The 19,842-nt window shown below is 36.0% G+C and overlaps 9 protein-coding genes across 9 annotated transcripts; 5 read left to right on the top strand and 4 right to left on the bottom strand.

The window, feature by feature from the left end:
- Nucleotides 1-126: 126 nt before the first annotated feature.
- FDP41_010444 (uncharacterized protein) lies at nucleotides 127-3,857 on the top strand (the record flags this gene model as incomplete). The annotated part of the gene is made up of 3 exons (XM_044700743.1): nucleotides 127-3,239; nucleotides 3,289-3,394; nucleotides 3,441-3,857. 3 exons carry the CDS (start codon nucleotides 127-129, stop codon nucleotides 3,855-3,857), a joined length of 3,636 nt encoding a protein of 1,211 aa, XP_044568092.1.
- Nucleotides 3,858-4,321: 464 nt separating this feature from the next.
- Nucleotides 4,322-5,580, bottom strand: FDP41_010443 (uncharacterized protein; the record flags this gene model as incomplete). Its single annotated transcript, XM_044700742.1, has 2 exons — nucleotides 4,322-5,097; nucleotides 5,148-5,580. The coding sequence occupies 2 exons, from the start codon at nucleotides 5,578-5,580 to the stop codon at nucleotides 4,322-4,324; spliced, it is 1,209 nt and encodes a 402-aa protein (XP_044568091.1).
- Nucleotides 5,581-5,778: 198 nt separating this feature from the next.
- On the bottom strand, nucleotides 5,779-6,469 carry FDP41_010442 (uncharacterized protein; the record flags this gene model as incomplete). Its single annotated transcript, XM_044700741.1, has 2 exons — nucleotides 5,779-6,196; nucleotides 6,261-6,469. The coding sequence occupies 2 exons, from the start codon at nucleotides 6,467-6,469 to the stop codon at nucleotides 5,779-5,781; spliced, it is 627 nt and encodes a 208-aa protein (XP_044568090.1).
- Nucleotides 6,470-6,843: 374 nt separating this feature from the next.
- Nucleotides 6,844-10,017, top strand: FDP41_010441 (uncharacterized protein; the record flags this gene model as incomplete). Its single annotated transcript, XM_044700740.1, has 1 exon — nucleotides 6,844-10,017. One exon carries the CDS (start codon nucleotides 6,844-6,846, stop codon nucleotides 10,015-10,017), a length of 3,174 nt encoding a protein of 1,057 aa, XP_044568089.1.
- A 289-nt stretch (nucleotides 10,018-10,306) lies between these two features.
- Nucleotides 10,307-10,750, bottom strand: FDP41_010440 (uncharacterized protein; the record flags this gene model as incomplete). Its single annotated transcript, XM_044700739.1, has 1 exon — nucleotides 10,307-10,750. One exon carries the CDS (start codon nucleotides 10,748-10,750, stop codon nucleotides 10,307-10,309), a length of 444 nt encoding a protein of 147 aa, XP_044568088.1.
- A 359-nt stretch (nucleotides 10,751-11,109) lies between these two features.
- FDP41_010439 (uncharacterized protein) lies at nucleotides 11,110-11,883 on the top strand (the record flags this gene model as incomplete). The annotated part of the gene is made up of 1 exon (XM_044700737.1): nucleotides 11,110-11,883. The coding sequence occupies one exon, from the start codon at nucleotides 11,110-11,112 to the stop codon at nucleotides 11,881-11,883; it is 774 nt and encodes a 257-aa protein (XP_044568087.1).
- Nucleotides 11,884-12,522: 639 nt separating this feature from the next.
- Nucleotides 12,523-12,987, top strand: FDP41_010438 (uncharacterized protein; the record flags this gene model as incomplete). The annotated part of the gene is made up of 1 exon (XM_044700736.1): nucleotides 12,523-12,987. The coding sequence occupies one exon, from the start codon at nucleotides 12,523-12,525 to the stop codon at nucleotides 12,985-12,987; it is 465 nt and encodes a 154-aa protein (XP_044568086.1).
- A 2,750-nt stretch (nucleotides 12,988-15,737) lies between these two features.
- FDP41_010437 (uncharacterized protein) lies at nucleotides 15,738-16,532 on the bottom strand (the record flags this gene model as incomplete). Its single annotated transcript, XM_044700735.1, has 1 exon — nucleotides 15,738-16,532. One exon carries the CDS (start codon nucleotides 16,530-16,532, stop codon nucleotides 15,738-15,740), a length of 795 nt encoding a protein of 264 aa, XP_044568085.1.
- An 879-nt stretch (nucleotides 16,533-17,411) lies between these two features.
- FDP41_010436 (uncharacterized protein) lies at nucleotides 17,412-19,817 on the top strand (the record flags this gene model as incomplete). The annotated part of the gene is made up of 2 exons (XM_044700734.1): nucleotides 17,412-18,541; nucleotides 18,593-19,817. 2 exons carry the CDS (start codon nucleotides 17,412-17,414, stop codon nucleotides 19,815-19,817), a joined length of 2,355 nt encoding a protein of 784 aa, XP_044568084.1.
- Between the last annotated feature and the right edge of the window lie 25 nt (nucleotides 19,818-19,842).

The following is a 19,842-nucleotide window of genomic DNA, read 5'->3' as shown; positions in this document are numbered from 1 at the left end:
AAGAGATTGACTATTCCTCCATTCATTCCTCCATTTATTTATTCATTGAATAATCGTTGGTAGATGTCAATTTCAAGGAATTTAAAATGTCATTGCATCAACAATATGAAAAACTTATTTTAAAAAATGATTTCACATGAATTGGATCATCATTCATTACTCGACAAAAGTCAATGGTCTTCCAATCGGAGGAGCATCCATGACGGATGGTTGTGGCTAGTGTTTACTCTCTTCATCCTCACAATCAATCTTACAATTTTTCACACCAACTTGCCATTCGTGTCGCCCTCTTTGAATAGGGTCACACCATCCATTGATTCATTTCTTTTCAATCATTATCATTTGAATAATCGAAATTCACACAAAACTCATCGATCATGGATTTCATCATCACCATTGGCCCAATTATCCAACACAAGTGTTCTTGTGAAACAATCCATGAAGCATCATTTCAAGAGTTTGATGTTGTATGTGAAATTCGTTAATAATAATACTAACAACATTTCCAATTCATTTGAAACAACAATTGTTAATAATAATAATTGTACGCTTCGAGAATTTCCATGTTATTCCATTTCACAAGCATTTCAAGTAGCAGAGTTTTTGATTCAAAAGGAGTATCAGAATGATGAATGGAATGCAAATTCGACCATTCTTCAAATTCTATTATTGAGAGGAGGAGGAGATGGAATTTATGGAAAGAGTCAATGCAATCTACAAACCAATTATTCCTTTCATGAAATTATCTTTCAATCTCCCCAAGAAGAAAATGAAGAAGGAATTTTATGGGATTGTGAGGATTCTCATCTCTTTCATAGAAATAGTCATTATTCAATGAAAATGTCCTTTTTGAACCTTCATTTATTAAGGACACATGTGAATGGTGCCATCGATCAATTTTATTTTAGAAATGTAAGCATGTGGAATTCCCATGTCATGAATGAGTGTTTTTGGGAGATACCCATTCGTGTTTTTTTCGAAAATTGTTCCATGAATCAATCGAGTGTGATTTGTTGTGCCTCTCATGTTCACATTTTACAATCCATTTTGGAAGAAACAATGATTCGAGTTCCACCAGGGACGAATGTGACCATTCAATATTCGATTCTGAACTATTTTCAATTTTTCAAGATGGATGTGCGTTATGCTCAATATTTTGATACATCTCTTGAACACTTTACAATTTTTCACACACAACTCTCAAATTCAGAAATGGTGATTGATGAGTATGATCAAACAACTTTTGAAAATTTGGAGTTTTTTGGAAACAATTCCATACGAGTATTGTATTCGTATGGGTCATATTTCAATAACGTTTTGGCCATTGAAGGTTCTTTGCATTTACATTTTGAAGGTCTAAATGGAGTGGCAATTCGAAATAGTATATTTGATTCGATTCATTGTCCATTTGGAAAGAGTGTCATTATTGAGGTCATTTCATGTAGTGCCTTAGAAATGGAATTTGTGACAGCCCGTGGTGTGAAGGCTCCTTTTTTAAAAACCACTCGAGTTCAATCCGTGATACTGAAAATGTTGAATTTTACCAACAATTCTGGTGGATCTTGTATTTCTTCGATTGCTGAGGACATTGCTGGATCATGGATCTATATCTATGGATCTTCTTTTCGAAATAATACCTGTCAAGAATGTCATGGCACAGCTTGTCATTTGCAAGCAGAAAGAATTCAAATAGACGGCAACCAATTTCTTGAGAATCATGCTTATCATGGAGGTGCCATCTATGTGAAAAGTTCCAACTTATTAACACTCTCTGGCACTCAATTCAAGCAAAATGTGGCTCTTCACTCAGGTGGAGCTCTTTATGTGAAAGATATTTTGCAAGACATGGAATTTGGAATGTTTTCGACTTGTTTCAATAATACTGCGCTCTATGCAGGAGGATGTCTCTTTTTTGAAAATCCAATTCTGAGTCATTTTCTTGAGAGGAGAAACGTTGACATGATTGGAAACCATGCCATGTCCTATGGTTCAACGATTGGAACTAGCTTGTATAATATTTCATATGAATTTCGAGTGTTTTATGGCTCTGATACTTCTTACTCCCTTTTTACAGATCAACCTGAATTATATTTATATCCAGGTCAAGTATTACCAAAAATAGAATTGTCGATTTGGAATAATGGAACAGAGAAAGTCAAGTTTTTACCGTTGCCTCTGGAATGTCACCTCCATGATGAAGAGGGTCATGATGGATCGATCTTTTTGAGCTACAACAATTCCAATTCGAATTTGGACATGAGTGTGAAATCTCTTGTCATTGCAGCACCTCATGTGAAAACTCTAAGGATGTCCATTTCGATCCAAGATGATCCCATTGATCAGCTTTTTATTGATGTATTGATTCATGTTGAGGATTGTCCACCAGAAATGACTCTTCATACTCTTCCACAGGGATCTTTTATTTGTAGTGCTAAACCTTACATTCCATATGGAATTGTGATTCCTGTAGCAATTCTCTGTGCGATTGTGATTATTTCTGTCGTTTTGACACTCATTTATGGCTTATTTAAAGTGATGAAGAATATTTTCATGCGATTGAAACGATTGGAAAGAAAAGAGAGTGCTGAAAAAAAGATGGAATCCAAATTGATCGATAAACGTGTCATTTTGATGATGGGTGAAGATGATTTCAGCACGTCGAATGAAACCACTGCACTTTTAATTAACAGTCATACGAATGGTGGTCGACAAGAAGGACATGTTCATACTGCTAGTGACAATGATCGTCTTCCATTTTCCTCACTTGCCACTCGTTCATGGATCATTCCCATTGATCAAATTGAGATTTTGAAGAGAATTGCAGAAGGAGGCAATGGAGCTGTGTATTTGGCGTGTTGGAATGGTAGTAAAGTGGCTTTAAAAACGTTGAAAAGTGAAGCAGTGAATTGGCAACTCGATCAAGATGACATGAATCATGAAAGCGATGAAGAATTTGAACGAGAAGCTTCATTATTGGGAAGTATAAGACATCCAAATATTGTTCAATTTTTTGGAATCATTTTAGCATCTAGTAAGAAGTATATGGTTGTGGAATATATGGAAAGAGGTAGTTTGGATAAGTTGATTTATAATGCGAAACATGGAATTGAGAAAATAGACTTATTTAGAAAAATTGATATTTTGCTTGGAATTGCAAAAGGAATGAATTATTTGCATTCCTTACAACCAAGAGGAATCATTCATCGAGATTTGAAACCTGGAAATATTTTGTTAGACAGGTAGGTGTTGTAATTCTTTTGACTGATTTTATGAAGAATCCTCTGATAGAAATTTCACTTCAAAAATTTGTGATTTTGGTTTAAGCAAAACATTAAGCAATAGTTGTTCGAAAGCAGCAACCACTAATGTTGGAACATTATTTTACATGGCAAACGTAGGTAGTAGTTTATTGGTGAATTTTTTTTACATTTCCTTTTCAGGAAATGATTGAAACAAGCTCACAATACAACCACAAAGTGGATGTGTTTAGTTTTGCAATTGTGATGTGGGAGTTATTCTTTGAAGAAAATCCTTATTTAAATGCATCTTCTCAAAAACTTTACAAATTTATTCCATCCTCTCACGAAACAGGTTCGTTTGGTGTCAATGTCTTGTTCAAAGTATTGAAAGGAGAAAGACCTATTATTCCTTTTCGAAATGAACAAGAAATGCAAGAGTGGATTGAAGAGTTTGTCAAGCCTCACAATGAGCACATTCCTCTTGAAAAATTATGCATGATTACGACACAATATGTTGAAATGATGAAAGAGTGTTGGAATGCCAATTATTTAGAGAGACCTGACTTTTCAGAGATTTGTAAAAAGCTTACAGAGCTACAACATGAATGGAAGCGGTGAACACTCGAAAAAACATTTTCATGAATGTTATTCGCTGAAATTAAAGTGATGGGAAAGAATGTGGTGTGTTAATCTGTGACAATCTTGAACAAAATGATGAGGATGAAGCATGTGAAAATGGAATATCAAATCTTGTGATTTTGAGGGCATTACTTTTGGAGCTGAAGAGTGAAGAAGCTCGACGTATGAAATCAATTGTTCATCTACCCATTGATCAAAGAGTTTTCTGTTGTGAATGTCCACCATAGGGCACACTTCACTTTTTTCAATAATGTGTTCCTTAATAAATTCAACAGCAGAATAACCTTTTGGAAATGGAGGATTTGCAATAGGTGTGTCCTTTGGGGTCTTTCTTTGAGAGACGAATTGAATGAAATCTTCTTGAAGCTCCGGTGGGAATAATGTTTGATTGTTTTGCTGTTTGTTGTGTGTTATATTGTTGGTTTTTCTTTGCAAGAGCAACCTTATTGAATGAGAAGTTTCGTTGTCAAAATTTCAAATGCAAAAAATCTCGCTTTTTCTAACATTTTGGTTAAACATTTGGCAAGAATGCGAACAGGAATATGATCCTCTTTGTTTGTAGTGAGATGAGAGAAAGGTTCAAATACTTTGGCGACATCTTTTAAAAAGTCTGAATATAATTGTAAACCTTCACCAAAATCAATACTGAAATTGTGATATTTCGAAAAAGGAGTGACACATGGTTGTGAGATTACAATCTCCATTAACGAAATAATTCCTCTCTTTGATGAATCCAATTTGCAGACACTCGTAAAAATTGGGTGAGTTTCAATCAAATTGTGTAAAGTATTTCGAGCTGTTTTGTCACTATTGTGGACAAACACGAGCTTGTCGCAGTGTCGACTGAGTCCTCTTGAGAGTACATGTTCTTTTGAAAGTTTCAATTGCTGAAACGGATTAATCTGAAATATTCCATAGAACCACTCATTATTTTCATCACCTGGTGTGCCACTCAGTAATGAATCAAATCGAAAAATGAAATAATCTTGATACATTTCAAAATGAAACATTCCGGAGAGCAGATAAATTTCAATCCATCTCATATTGCCGTACAACTCCTTAAAAAAGAAAAGATTGTTTTTGATATTCTCCTTTTGAAAGAGAGTTATTAAATTGGAGCTGTCACTTTGTTGAGTTATTCTCTTGAGAACGTTCACTATTCTTGTGGCAAAAATTTGATGTGACACGCCCTCATCATAGAGAATAAGTTGATGCCATTCTGTGCATACATTGGAACAATTCTGAATCAACGACAATGTGTCTACAAACTCAAAAACGCTTGCAACGACATGATTCTTCTCTTTTCGCTAGTCATCATTTGGTCCACTTCCATTTCACCCATGCATTCATTCAAAGTGCAGTCTGTAATACCATAATGCGGCCACTTGGTTAAATCTTGAATCAAATAATCACAACTCCACATGTCGAGATATCTTTTAAAAACAAGATAGAATTTTTCAAATTGAGGTTGAGGCTCATTCGTGGTGGAGCCTATTCCCATCATTAGGAACAATTCATCATCGGAAGGAGGTTCCACTTGACATTCTCTTTTCCCTTTTTCTTCAATGTGTTGTTGTTGGGATTGTTTCAATATTAATTTTCTAAATATCCATTCTCGGAGGTGTGTTTCAAGATTTAAAGAGGTAGGAAGGTTTCGTCGACGAGTTTTGGATCGATAGGTCGTGTGTCCAAAGCAAGGCATATTTTTTTTTTATTGTTCAGTTTTTCCAGAAAAGTCTTGGAGTTCAAGATTGAAATCGAACAATTTGAGGCTGAAGCAGTGGGCAGATGATACCCCTAACACACACAAAGAAATTGAAGCAGTGTCTCTTTTGTAAAACCAATTGATGCACCGTTGGTGGAAGTGACTTAGCATAAAGATTATTTGAAGTTGAACCATTTATAACACTAGACATTGTTTGGATTTCCTACTGCTTTGATTTTTGATGTTCTTCTTCTCTTTTTCTTGATAATCATAATAGGCCTTAATGGCTCGAATGAAAACTTCATGAATTCCACCTCGTGTGGCAGCACTGCATTCTCGATAATTTTCTGCTTGTAATTCTTGAGCGAGTTCTACTCCTTGGCTGTAGGTGATGGGTGTCAAGTCTCTAGATTTGAGAATTTGCAGAAATTCAACATTATCTCTCAAGTCTGTTTTGGTTCCTACCAAAAGGAATGGAGTGTTTGGACAATGATGTTTCATTTCAGTAAACCATTTGACTTTGACATTGTGATACGAATCTGGATTCACGACACTGTATGCGAGGATGAAAATATCTGTCTCTGGATAGGAGAGAGGTCGAATTCGATCATAACTTTTGTTATTGAAGAAAAGATGTTCATAAATGTCTCCCAAAAAAACTTATTTTCAATACTTACTCTTCTTGTCCAGCAGTGTCCCATAGATTCAATATCACAGTTTCATTTCCATATTTTACATGAGCACTGTAGTTGTCAAAAACTGTTGGAACATAGTTGTCATCTGCCACTTTGCCAAACGCAAATGAAATCAACATCATGGTTTTACCAATACCTCCGTCGCCAATACAAACGAGTTTGAGGGATTTTGTGTCTGGGTATTCTTGCATGTTAGAGTTGTTGCAATAAAAGAGTTTCTTGTTTTTTGTGTGATGCTCTGATTCTTCGACTCTGTCTTGTTTTTGTTGCCTTTGAAAGAGTTCAATGTTCTGTGTGGCTTGAAATTGGAACTTTAAACAGTGACATTTGACACTTGTGAGATCTCGAAAAGTAAAAGAAACAAATCACCATTTTCAATAATACAAATTACTGAAAATTGTGGGGCCTTAATCAAAATGTTGCACTTTACACATTCAAAACTGCTTCTTAAGTATTTGACATCTCTTCTCAAAATGGCACAGTTCTATTTAAAAAAAATTATTCGATTTTCGCTCCTCTGCTGCATCATTCGTTGTGTTTGGTTGAAATAGTCTATCATCAAAGAATGACCAAACCAACAAAGCCATCATCAACGCCCACCAATAACAATAATACTCAACAGCCACCAACATCCATGTATCCCAATGTCGAAGAAGCAACCATTGAATTAGTTGAGTCTAAACCTCCTTCTTCTTCTGTATCTAATAACCAAGGCAAACCATCATCAAAAAAGACAAATAATCATAACAATAATCATAACAAGAATAACAACAAGAATAACACCAAACAGCAACAACATGACTTTGATTCTGACTCCGATGAAGAGTCATTGATTGGAGGAAAAAAGTCTGCAACGGTAGAACGAGTTACCCTGACAAAGCAATACATCTATGAATTTCATCAGCATAGACCATGTAGAGATTTCCTATTTCTTCTCTTATTTATTGCCTTTTGTTTGGGCATGATCATGATTGCCTTTCAAGCTGTTGTAAAACGACGAGAATATATCAACTCACTAATCAACGGTTCGGACGGTGAGATGAAAAGAGATTCTACCAATAGCTACAAAGCAAGTGTATTTGATATTTTGAACAACAACCAACACACAGATAGTGTAAACAATGTCAATGGTTTCTTTAGCAGCTTTGCTCCATCCTGGAGAGAAATGAAAAGACTTTACTTCCCTACAGATTTTCTTGGACGGGTGTGTGGAGTTGATTATACTTCTCAAGATCAGTCGGTGGAGACACTAGAAATTGAACAAAGAGCAATGCTTTTAGCAGATGCATTGGTGAACAGAAATTATTGGAAAGAGGATTTATCTTCTCGAAGATATTTGTGGATTGTTAATGAGAAGTACCTGTTCTCTGCGCTCGAAAGCACTAATGTTCACTCATTAAATGCAAGCACAGAACTGTACGAAAATTGGATCAAATTTGGTGGTGTTTGTGTTGAGAGCTGTCCAAGCGGAGTGACAACTGTCAGCAATGCGAAATTTAATAAGAACAATGAACCTACCGAAATCCAAGATGAATTTTCGAGTCAATCATCAGAGAGCGTTTCACTCATTTCCGATCAATGCCCTCCTTCACTTAGACAAACAATTGTAGAAAAGGTGTCACAACAAGTTCAAACAGGCAATACCACAACAGAAAAGGTGACATATTCAAAGAAAGAAATATGTGCATCGAAAAGATACTTGTTCTCAGATGATGGTGGTAAACCAGAAGCAAGGTTTTTTGAAGTGACCACAGAACGAGAACATTTGTCGTTAATGGGACGTTGTATTCCTTTACTGAAAACGTCTAAGGCTCCAACTGACACATCTCCTGTTGACATTCAGCAATTATATGCACAGCAAAAAGAGACGGTAGCCAATTTAATGCAACACATTTCTTCTCTTTCTCCGGTATCATATTTCAGTAACACGATCTCTCCATATCTAGAAAGTTTACCAACTCTATCGAACATTGAAAACATGATTGATGTCAAACAAGTTTCTGGATTAGTACCGTCATTTTTAGAAAAATTTATGATACAAAGTATCATGACTCTCTATAATAGTTGGAAAATTATTCTTATAGCGGTTGCTATCACTACTGGTGTCTCGTTTATTTGCGTAGTACTACTTCGAGTGTTAGCAAAACCTCTAATTTATGGAACGGTAGGCCTATTAATGATTGGATGGTTCTCCCTATCTATCATACTTTTGGTAGAAGGATCATCCAATCTACACTTTTCAACCTCCAGCTCCAAGACAGAGCAACTTGTATCATATCTTTCGGACCTCTCTTGGGAGAAAAGCCTCTATATAGGGTGTGGAGTATTACTATTATTGTCCAATCTATTGTTTACGTTTTTATTTTGGACAAACTGGATAAAAACTCTCTCAAGAGCAGTTTCCATCATTAGTGAGAGTGCTATGATTATCACCACAGTACCACAAATGTTTTCTCTATTCCCGATTGTGATATTTATTATAGGACTGATATTTTGTTTCTGGTGGTTCTTTGTTGTAGCACTCTTGTTTACCAATGAGTTAACAAGCGCTGGTATTGTGGACGCGTCATCCTTATCTTCAAAGGTTACCAATACAGTCATAAGCGCAAATAATGGAGCTACTGTTGCGGAGAGGCTTCAATCTCTGTCCAATCCAACAACCTTTATTCTCACTCTTCAATCTCACTTGCTAAAGGGTTGGTTTGCATATTTACTGTTTGGATTTTTTTGGGTCACTCAATTCCTTTTGAGCTTTGTCACAATTGTTGTGGCTAGAGTGACATCTCAATTTTATTTTAAATTTGGAAATGTTTCGGGAACTATATCACGAGCCCGTAGAGGCGAGTCATCTTCAATGTTGGATAATTTTGAAAAAACACTTATGTGCTTGAAATTACCTGTAATTCAAGCCAGTTTATTCGTAATGTTTTACAACGCAGGAAGCGTGGCAGTCGCATCATTGTTTGTTGGGTTGGTGAAATATTTAATTCTGGTTATTAAGACCACTCTATCTGTGATGGGTTATCAACAAGAAAAAAGCTCGTCCTCTGACCAGATTCAAAATCAATTTGCACTATTTAGACTTGTGAATTACGTGAGAAATAATTTCTTCACACGATTTATTCAACAGCTTCTCTTTGCCTTGCTTCGAATGCTGGAAAAATTCATGGAGTTCTTTGCAAGAAATGCCTTAATCCACTGCGCCATATTCGGTACATCGTTCTTCCATTCAAGCTTGAGTGCTACCAAATTAATGAGGAAAAATATTACTGTAATTGCTGTGTTGGAGTGGATTACAGATTGGATCATGTTTTGCATGAAGATGGTGATCGCAATAATTAGCGTGTGTGTGGCTTATATGGTCATTCATTCTCAAGATGCATCTTTTGGAGAGTTAAGCCAAATTGTTGGAAAACTCTCCTCTGCATACAACGAACAAGGCCAATATGGCCTTTTTGAAGTTGTATTTGCCGGAAAGGAATGGCTGGACGTGAATCGTAGCTTTTTATTGCTTGTCTTTGTATTTTTATTGAGTTTAATGGTCAGCTCCCTATTCATTACTATTTTCCAGACAGTAATTGACACTGTTCTTCAGTGTTACTTGATCGATTTGGAAATGTACAGAAAGAGTGGAGCATATGGCGACAATAATGCAAGAATTAGTAGTGCTGAAATGATACAACTCATGGAAAAAGAAAAAGAAAAGAATTACATGTGGCTTGAAGAAGACTCCATGTAATCTTTCGATTTACTGTGTAGTAAGTAAACCTTTGCCTTGTTGAAATCGACCATTTATATTTGAGTTGGGCAGCGCCATTTCAAATTTCAGAAAGAGTGAAAGAGTGATCAGTGGTAATTTGAGGGGTACCAAATCACGTTGTTAAAAGGAAAGTCAAGATCCTGAACAAAAAAATCCACTCGCACACGTTTCACAATGAAATCTGTCCTGTCAATTTAGCTCCTAGGAATACCTTACATACAGATAATAAAGTGTAACTATTAATCACTTTTTCTACCTTATTCAACATCTAATATCCTTCTTCAGTACCATGTTGATCATTAACAATCGTTTCTAGATTGTTAATCAATGACTTCACAAAGTCACTTCCCAACTCTGATAGTTGTGGCAGCACAACTTTATCAGCTACATCTGGTCGCATTGCGACATTCAAAACAGCCCTTACATCTTGCCAATTTTCGTGATTGTAATTTTCAACAGGGATCATCATCATACCAGTATCTACTTTTACTTTTCGTAAGACCTCCATGGTTATTCTTCCTTCATCGAGCTTGGCCAGTTCTTTGAAGAGCTCTGGGTTTGATAGGATGACCATCTTGTTGTTGAGAGCTGTTAGCTTCACAACTTCGCCATGTTCTTTCACACATTGTGTGAAAAAGCCCTGAATGTTCTTTGACGCTCTTGTCATATCAAGTAGATTACCAATGAAAGGAAGTCCTTTTGGACCTGGCATGGCACTGAAGGGCTTTACGATAGTTGTAGAGTCAAAATGTTGTGAAATTCCTCTTTGATGAAGAGGACACTGAGGAAAGATGGTCTGGATTTTGAGCTTGGTCAGTGTCGCCAGCTAGCACGGAGGGATGAAATAGACGAGAAGCTATGTAGGCATGACGAGACTTGATGAATGCCTTGACGAGCGGGTCCATCTGCCGAATTACCTTTTCCTGTGGATCAGTTTGCTAGAGATGTGATTGAAATGCTAAATCTAAGTATTTGGCTCCAATATCAGTTCCCATTTTACAACTACATTTACGTCAAAGATTATGCCAAGTTAAAGGAGCGTTATTTGAGAATTATTTCTTTGGCACGATCATGATTACCACTTTTGAAAAGAATCCCTCTCACCAATTGAGACTCAAGGATTTTATTGCTGAGAGAGCCCAAGAGTTTCAAAATTCTGATGAAATAACCACAGTCGCTCTCTCAGCTTTCCTAAGTGGGGCTGTTGATATCACATCAGTGATGTGCATTCTATTCTTTAGAATTGCTCACGAACCTGAGTATCAACAGAAAATGTTTGAGGAGTTGTGTCAAGTCTTTGGAGAGCCCACCCTCGAAGAAGTCACTTCAGAAAATGGTTTGTCTGTTTCCCAAGATCAATTCAAAAAGATTAGACTTTGTAGAAACTTTGTCGATGAAAGCATGAGATTGAATCATAATTACACAGTCAGTGCTAGAAAGTTGTCTAAAGATGTTGTGATTGGTGGCTATCAAGTACCAAAAGATACAACAATTTTCATTTTGGAGAACCCTGAACTTTCTGGACGCCATGTCCCTCGAAGCACTGAATTCATACCTGAGAGATTTGAAACGAACTTTCCGTACGCTCCTGTGAACAATTTTTGTACGACTCCATTTGGGTTGGGAGCAAGAAAATGCCCAGGCTCTAGAATTGCCTATTCCGAGATTGTATTGGCATTGGTAAATATTGTAAGAAATTTCGAATTGAGACATAGTAATCTAACAGCTTTTCCACGTATGGAAACAGATCGATCACTGTTTTATATTGACACCAACAAGCACAAATTGTATTTAAAACCAAGAAAACATTTGGAATTGTATGTCCATGAGAAGGTGAGGCTGTAGCTCCTTATAATGGCTTCACAAATCAACATGATTTATTTTCATAATGTAGATCAAGTCTCAAACTGGAATGGTACAGGTAAGGGTTGAGAGTTGAATGTGGCTTTCAGTCACTCATCGAATTCTCTTCCATTGTAAAAGATTAAGGCATTACTAATTATGCTCATAAGTCTAATACAAGAGTTTTTATCATTTCCAAATCATATTCTTCAAATTTATGGTGCTGTTGAAAGATAATGAGTCAATTTAAAACGTGTAAGTAATTGAGTCCCTAATTTAAACTGACGGGCTTTTTTGAGACTGGACAACTTCATCACAGGACTGTTTATTCCCATGAGCAAATTTTTAACCTCTCTCAACTTGAACTGACAGCTGCAAGTTTTTGACTTCTCATTGAGTTCAACAAGAACAGAGCCATTAATACCCATCTTTCTCTAATTCAATATTTAGTCCGACTAATTTCCTTCGCGCATAAAAAAAATTTCAATTCGCTCATCAGAGAGGTGATTTTGCCATCAACGCATCGCGCGTTAATTAGAAAGGGGAAGGAAATACCATTGGGTATTAAATAGAGTAGCAATTAGTTGAATGTATCATATTTCAAAAGAAAAAATCATTTTCAACAACACTAACACCTTTGTCATGAAAAAGTTCCTTACCAAAACACTGCTTGCTGGAGGTGCAGTGTGCTTTTTAATGTTTATTCCCTTCATTGTTTTTCTCTCATTGAATGCTCACCTCTTTCCAATGTTTTTCACCTATTCCAATGACAAGGCACTGCTAAATCCAGACAAACACCCATCCACCGTTTCCGAATTGAAAGATCTTCTCGAAAAAGTAGTACCTGTTTACTTGACCATGTATAATCTTCCTGGAGTCGCAATTGCAGTCATCTCTGAGAGCAAAGTCCAATATATGAAGACATTTGGCTCATGTGGACGAGCCCTTTTCGATGAAAACACTTTGTTTAAAGTAGGATCCTTATCAAAGACATTTACTGCTTGGGGTGTCATGACACTTGTACAGAAAGGACTCATACAATTGGATGATCCAATTCAAAAACATATGCATTCATATACTCTTCCACCACCTTATAATCCTGGATGATCTTTCTGTGGGCTTAGGATTATGGATGACACAAAATAGACGGGGACCTGTATCCTATTATCATGGAGGTGATATTCATGGTTTTAAAGCACATTATGAATGGACTCTTAATGGATCAGGAATTGTTATTTTAACAAATGGTCAGAAAGGGGGCAATTTCTATTCTCACATTTTGTGTTATTGGTCGAGAATGATTTGGCAAACAAGTGAAGTATGTGCTGCAGAGAATAATGACTTGTGGATTGGTCTTGGAATCGTATTGTCTCTCATTTGTTTTTTTATATGGATTGGAGTTTGTTTGTTTGTTTTGATACCTGGTATTAATTATCTAGAATTGTCTCTTCCTCTATTGGACGGATCGTTAAGTCGCAAAAAAAGGTGTAGATGTGTCACTTGTTATTCCATGCGAGTGGTAATTGCTCTATTTCTCTTGATTTTGTATATAGTGTTAATGGTTGTTCTCTATTCCGATTCTGTCATGCAACAACTCATTGGTGCTCCCTATTGGGTGCTGGCTTATATGGCTGTAGAATATACTTTCCCTTATTTCACTTTGGGACTGACTTGACTATTCATGACTGGAATTTGCATATGTTTGTTTATATATTTGAAAAAGAGAAACCATGAAATTGTCACAGACCCACAAAAACCAGTGACAAGTCAGGAGCTCCATGAGCCCTAGTTGATTCAATATTTTCTACAAACAGTTTTATGAAATTAAACATTTACAATCATCTTGTTGTTGAGGCAATTTTCAGTCTGTATGAAAGCATTCATAAACAAGTAATTCATACTACGACCAATTCACTCCAACTCAATTGAACAACCCTAGACAGTCACCACATTAAAGCTCTCCAGCGAAAAAACCAGTTGCGTACAAATATGTCCACTCTGTCTCTATGCATCATCAAACAAACAACTGAAAGCTCTCGTGTCACCTGTCGCATGTAAACTGTTGTAGTGAAGAATATACCTTTCACTCCAAATCCATTCAATTTTGCCATTTGTAACAGGTTTGCCGCCTTCATCTACTATTCCCAAGGATAAAGAAAGCGTCTCTGATTGACCACTGATCTACTTCTGGATCACTGTTCTTTTTCGAACAAAATTACTAAAATTCATCCAGAAACTCTGACACATGCTTACAACAACATCCAAACCACATCATCATTCCATTCGAAAACAAATCCTCAACCTCCTCCTTCTCAAGCAACAACAAGTCATTCCAAGGGATCATCAACGAAACGTAAAAACAAACCAAATCCCATCAATGAGCGTCTTGAAAAGCTTCCCATTTCACTCAAGTTGTTCCTAATTGTCATATTTGCCTTTCTTTCTCTCGTTGTATTTGCTTCTATTTTGGTGTATAATTCAATGTTGAAACGTTTCAACTCTGACGACTTTATTGACCAATTTGGTGCACAATAGTCAAATTGAGAGAGCAGTTTCTTCCTTGTATTTGGGTTCCAACGGGTCTGCCAACTATTATGATTTGGTCTTGGAGAGGAGGAACAATACAGATGATGTCTTGAGACAATTCATGTCTCAACGAATTAATCAATGAGCTCAAAACTCCCTCTCCCTTGTTTTCTCAGGTGCAAAGTAATTTTGACAAGGTGGATGGCTACATTTATTCGCTACAAGAAATTAGAGTTAAAATTCTGAAATTACAATTCAATCAACCCATTGAGGCCATTCACTTTTTTTCAAATTGGAATATGGTCATGATTGATACCGTGATGCTTGTGTCAAGTTTGAGTTCTGAGTCTACTTTTTTGAATATTCAGTCCGCATTCAATACCCTGTCGTCGATGAAGGAATTCACAGTATGTACTAGTCTCTTACTGTCAACAATTAGATCAACATGATGTTGTGTAGGTCAAAAACGACCAATTAGAGATCGTTCCTCTCCACCTTCTTCAATCAAGAAATCAACATCGGATGAAATTTTCTAGACTACTCCTCCACGTTCCTCCAATAATGCAGTAATTGTGTCATGGTCGTGAGCACCAAGTTTTCCGATTGCAAATTGAAGGCCATGGAAAATTGGATATTCGGGAATTCTATTAACACTCTTCCCGTCCTCATTTGAAGAAAAAAATCAAATAACAATCGGAGATAATGAATGGAAGCTCGTCTCATTCTATTCCTTATTCGTTAGCACGAGCTACATTCTGAGATGTTTATTTTCTTAAGCCCTTGTAGTTTATTGTTTTCAATCCTGATTGTTTTTCAAGTGCTTCACGATTTCTATCTCCCAAAAAATCTGAAATCTCTTCTTCAGTTGGAATAATGACAGATGTATGTTGGTGCAATTGAATTCCTTCAATAGTACTTCCATCAAGATAATGACCTGGGAACTTGAACTTTCCTCTCCCCATAAATATCATGATTAATTTAGTTTCAATGGTCTTATCGAGTGCCTTTCTAATTTTTTCATTCTTTTCAATTTCCTCCCGTAATTTAGAAATGATAATTCATCAACATTCTTATCTTGAATCATAATAAAGATCTTCTCTGATCCCAAATTGATTTGCCAAATCTTGTCAGGCGAATGTGAACGATCATAGAAATATCCAAGCTTTCCTCCATCCAACATGGGAATAACTTTCCTCCAACTGTTCAAGTTACTTGTTTCATCGGCCATCAATTTCATTCCCAAGCTTATCACTTCCCAAAGAAATATTTTCAACACACGTATTCTTTAAAAATGGAATAACTTCTCCAATATTTAACCCTTGGATTGATCCTCATTTCATTCTAAACATAAAGTTGACCAATGTTAATTGCTCCATAATGTTTCCTAGAGAAACGACTGGTCCATATTCTTCAACAATGTGTGAAATTGCAAATGTGCGAGAAGATGCTTCAGATGATTTTACATATTGATCAATGATTGCTCTTGGAAATAAGAGTTGGTATATGTTCTCCTTTACAGGTTGTAGAAAACAGTTCAACATTGTTGCAATATCGTAGGTACCGAGACTAGTGACACCTTCAAACTCTGTTCCTTCTGTATTAAACTCATCCATATTAAATTCTTTGCCAGCTTCAAGTTTCAAAATGCCAGCAAAGAGCAAAGATTGATAGACCTTCATCAAGACTGGTTGGTTAGAGAATTGTTTGAATGGAGCGTTGAAAGAAATTGGAAGTGTCGAACGAATTTGGATAAGGGTGTGATCAATATCTTCTTTTGTTTTGCATTCCAATAACTGCATATAGCTGTCGAAAACATAATGAACAACATAGATAGGAACACCTTGGGTTTCTTCTTGTATTTGGTCAAGAAAATAATCAAATAAATTAAGTTCTTTAAAGTGTGAGATGAGGGGGCCAAGTAGATTTGAGTTGACAATTCCTGATTCAATATGTTTTCTTGAAAGTGCTTCCAAATGAATTGCATTGATAATTGATGGTGATTGTAATGTTGGGCGAAGTTTTCCTTGTCCGACAATGTCCAAAAAGGCTCCCTTTCCACATACATACAAACTAACGGTACGAATTTTCTGCAGGTCTAAAATAAATTCGTTCAAAATATCATACATGGCACAAAAGTTGCGATGAATGTTGGGGCGACGTAATGGCTCATAATATTGTACCCAAGAGCCAATTTCATCAATTACGATAAAACAAGGAACACTTTCAATACTACCTCCAATGTATCTCTCAATATCATCTCTCAGCTTCCTAAACGTCTCTTGCAAGTTGTTATTGATGATACGATACGTTTTACAGTTAACGTATATCAATTTGGATTTTCCTAATTGCTCAACTGCTGCTTAGAAACAGCTTCAAATTTTTCTCTCATCTCTGGATGTTTTGTCATTCGATTTTTCCAAAGTGTGAGGAATTCAACACCCAAAAAGATGGATGAAACATATCAGTACACTCTTCTATGTAATCCGCAAGTTTATGGTTTATCGGAACGGGTTCATCAAAAATTTCGGAATAATATTTATCTGAATTAAGTTGTTGTGCCAACTCATAATACTCCTCGTCCAAAAGCATGAACGAATTATCTCCAATTAAATTAATTCCTTCGTTCAAGAGAGTGGTTTCGGAATTGTTTGAAGGGATCATGACTGTTTTTTTCAACAATTCAATCAAGCACAATCAGGTCCATTTTTTATTTCAACAACATTGTTGTTTTTATGTTCAACCTGGAGCATCAAGACCCAAAGAAAATTATTACTTATTGTCGATAATTTCTGTATCACCCAAATCCTCAATACAGAAAATAGGTGATGGTAAATTAATTTGTGACAAACTTGAAGCGCCCCTCTTCAACCAAAATTTGCCTGCGAAAAATTCATTCAAAAATTTTTCGTTAGGCTTTCAAAAAGGTTAATTTCAGCACAAACTTTCGGAATTTTGCAAAATGATTGAAGAAAGTTGAGAAACTGGAAGAAAATTTTTCATCGTCTATGATGGCCGAAGCACATTCCAATCATCAGGAACAACTTTTGATGGAATATGTCAATACAAAATATGGCGCGGTTGATGATTTGGTAAAATATTGGATTTATATGGATCTAAAAAAGAAGAGAACCTCTAGTTCTGTTCGGGAGAATTCTCAAGTAAATTTTGAGAATGATTTGAAAAAGTTGAGTCTTGATGTCAAGTATGAGATTTTGAGCTTTTTACCAACATATTCTCGAAGAACTACTTTTGACTCTAGTGTCAACAGCAAAAGAGAATCATTCATCGACCTGGAATATAAAATGGATGAACCAATTGTCACGTATCATAAATTAAGGGTTATTAACAAGGAAATGAATCGAAGAATGATTAGAAAACTGCTTGCCATTAAACATCTACGCATCTGTAAACCATTGAAGAAGCAACACTTGGACAATTTGAGCAAGCTGCTACGCTTACAGAATTCTCACCAAGACAATATCATTTACAATCGGCCGATTGAACTTTTCTACCTATATGACCAATCAACCGATAACCAAGCCAGTATTGCCAATAGCAGTTCAAACATGGATTTTACATTTCAAAGCATGGACCAACATCAACCAATGCTAGTAGGTGGCTGGAATTTGCAAGCAGTAAATGGAAACACCGAGAAATTGAAAGACGAATCAGGAAAAATAGATATCATATTCGCTAAAATGGAACAAGCAAATTTGGAAAAGGAATTAATTGAAAGATATCAAAAACGACACTGCACAAATGAAGATAACGGCAATACTTCAGACTACACACCTGCCAAACAAGATCTAGTCAGAGACATTTCAGAAGAAAAAAATCTTTATTTCGAAGCATTTAGAGAACTGGAAGTCTCTAATTATGAAACTTATAGATCCGAACCTATTGAACCAATTGAAAATAATATCATTGAAAGACTGTCAGTTTTATTGGATAGTTATGAATCGTGCACACTGTTAAATGCTTTGGTTGCATGGTGTAAGAATTTGAAACAGTTGGACACGGTCATTACAACAGATATATTGTACAATCATTATCATTTGACTTTACATAGCACTTCGCTCGAATATATTCGTTTTGTGACAGAAACAGCAGAATGTGATACAATGTACTGGCCCAGGTAAGTTCAATATCAGGAATTTATCATGAATTTCAAAATTATTTCGAATAGTTTTCTGGCTTCAATAATTAATGATCAGCTTTTACCAAACCTTCAAAAATTGAGTTTTGAAGTTCTTTCTCGTGTAGACATCAGCCCTTTTTTTCATAATTTTTCTCACACAGCAAATGTCAATATCAAAAGAAAGAAAGGAGCTGAAACAATATTTGTTCAAAACATCCTCAATGGAAATGGAGGTGATTTGGATGTATTAGTTACTCTTGCCTGTGATTTTACACTAAAAGATGTCAAAGAACTGGTAGATATTTTTGGAGCTGATATGCTGTATCAATTTCTCATTATCAACCGACTCATTTACAACAAAGATCAGGATTTGTTAAAATCAAAAGCAATCGCAGATTACATTTTTAAATATTTATTAACACCTCTGAATTTAAATTCCATTTTTACAATGACAAATCCAAAGTCTACCGCAATGTTACAATACTTGATTTATATTGGAGAAGAATATCAAGGTGGAATGTTGATAGATGATTCAAGATATACTGATGTTAATATGTCAGACGGTGTTGTGAGCGCTGCCAAGTATGGCTGGAATGTCTCCACTCAGATCAAACATTTTCTTCCTTTGGCTATACTTACCACCAAAGCTCCATCATTATTTGTTTCTACCCTCAAATATTTTCATGTAGATGAATCAACAATTGAGTCACTTGTATTGAAATGTTGTATCAAGTCAAAGACCGAAATTTTGAATGACTTACTTTTCTATTTATTTTCCAATAAGAGAGATTTGCTGCAACGTTTACTTGTGAAAAAGGTTAAGAGAACTGCTCCCTCAAGTAAAGAGTTTGTAGTCTCTGTTCCAATTATTGCTTTCCTATTTGACCATTGCAACAGTTTCTTGCTGGTTAAAATTATTGAAAACATGGATCAACAATTATTTGACTCGATTGGAGTGAACGAGCGAGGTGATACAATTTTACACTTATTCCTCCATTTTAAAGGACCTGATGATTACAACGTACTGTTTACATTAATCAAGAAGTCGCCAAATCTAGTCAATTGTTGCAATTACCATTTACTAACACCACTTCATTTGTGTCTCTATGACTGCCATTCATTTGTTTTTGACGAACTCTCCAAGTATGGAGGTAATTTCGAAATGAAAGACTACATGGAAAGAAGCGCCACACAGGTTGCGATCGACTCTAGCCAAAATTCTAGTCGACACTTTGTGAGTGAGTTGATCAAGCGCAAGAAATCTCATCCATAAATAAAACATTGCTTGTTCTCTGAAA

The sequence above is a fragment of the Naegleria fowleri genome (assembly GCF_008403515.1).
Source record: "Naegleria fowleri strain ATCC 30894 chromosome Unknown tig6, whole genome shotgun sequence".
In the NCBI taxonomy this organism is placed as follows: Eukaryota; Heterolobosea; class Eutetramitea; order Acrasida; family Naegleriidae; genus Naegleria; species Naegleria fowleri.
Note: the sequence above shows the minus strand (reverse complement) of the source record. Positions and strands in the feature narration are given on the sequence as shown.